The sequence below is a fragment of the Frankliniella occidentalis genome, unplaced genomic scaffold (assembly GCF_000697945.3).
Source record: "Frankliniella occidentalis isolate FOCC.00 unplaced genomic scaffold, Focc_3.1 Scaffold101, whole genome shotgun sequence".
NCBI lineage: Eukaryota > Metazoa > Arthropoda > Insecta > Thysanoptera > Thripidae > Frankliniella > Frankliniella occidentalis.
In genome coordinates, this window is record NW_026267230.1 from 622,771 (window position 1) to 624,195 (window position 1,425).

At 47.2% G+C, this 1,425-nt stretch overlaps 1 protein-coding gene across 1 annotated transcript in view; it reads right to left on the reverse strand.

The window, feature by feature from the left end:
- Window positions 1–1,425, reverse strand: part of LOC113217056 (hemicentin-2-like) — a 72,446-nt gene that overhangs the window by 11,189 nt on the left and 59,832 nt on the right. The window contains exon 5 of the mRNA XM_052269759.1: window positions 610–823. Coding sequence (XP_052125719.1) covers window positions 610–823 — 214 coding nt within the window. The remainder of the gene's footprint in view (window positions 1–609; window positions 824–1,425) is intronic.

Consider the following 1,425-nt stretch of genomic DNA (forward strand, 5'->3'; position numbering starts at 1 on the left):
GGGGGGAAAGCAGAGGGGAGGACACGCAAAGGGAGGGGGAGTATTCTAGGCCAGACAATGAAAGGAAAATATAGATTCATCGTCCTGGACTGGACTGTCTCGAAGGGGGCGGCGAGCGGGGCTCTGGCCTGCTGCTTTGCACCATTCTGCTGGACAACATCCGACAGAAAGCATGCAAAAAACAGGACATGAAACTTAAGTCACCCTTTTGTGTGAGCGTGTGTGTGGTGCGCTCAGCGCATACATCATTACTCTACACTAGATAAAGTTTTCATAAAGTGCATTGTTAATAATGTGCCTTACAGTCTGCAAATCTGTGTAACAAAATGACATTTTAAATTGCAAAACTAAAAGCTTTACATTTGAAACTGCAAAACTAAAAGCTTACAGTTTCAACTGCGAAACTAAAAAAGTCTTCAGTTTAAACTGCAAAACTGTGTATTTCTACAGTTTAAACTGCACAACTGCGTAAGGCTAGTTTGACAGTTTAAACTGTCATCTCGTTATACAGTTAGAATTGCAGAGCATTTTTATTTATCTTTTCTCTCGAATACGTCACGTCGTTTAAGAGTAAACATATGTTTCATTCAGAAGTTTATTATTACTGACCGTTGCTGACGGACACGTAGACGGTGTCCTCCTCCGTGTTGGACGCCCGGCACGTGTAGTTGCCCGAGTCGCCGTGCGTGGCGGTGGCCACCACGAGCCGCGAGTGCGTCTTGGGGCCGGGCTCGGTGGACACGGTCACCCCGCCGCGCACCGTGTCGTAGTTAATCATGCGCCCGTTGTGGTACCACATGACGTACTGCGGGGGCGTCGGGCTCTGCAACAGGGCAAAAACACACAGATTGTCAGGGGAGCAGGAACGGCAAACACTCGCTGTACTTCAGTAGGGAGGGAGGGAACATGTGACGAGACGACTGCATTCAGAAATACAGTTGCAACACATTTTTGACAGACAGGAATAATGCTGAGGCAAAATGTCTGACCGGAACGAAATATCACACTACCATAGAATGACTTTTACTTTTGTAGAAATTTGTGCAAATGCAATGATAAATAATGTGTGCAACTGGCGTTCACATGCTACTGTTGACAAGACGTTGCACCGAGCGTTGTAAACTTTTATGTGATTGACTGTACATTTGGTTCCTAAAATGTGTTTGAAAATAAAGTTGAACACTTAGTCGTGACCAGCTTCAGGGTTGTCCATGCAGCTTTGGATACTTAAAAGTATGTTTAGTGGTGAGATCGGGTGAGATGAATGAACTGTGTCAGAGCCCTGCGGTTTCTCCCCTCATTCATTCATCAATTCACTCATCCGTCAGAGTTTCGCCTCAAGTCGCTGCCGCCGTGGCGAGTGGCTGAGCGTGGCAAGCGGGCGGGTACCCACTCACTCATTGCGCTCCGAGCGTGGTGGGGGGG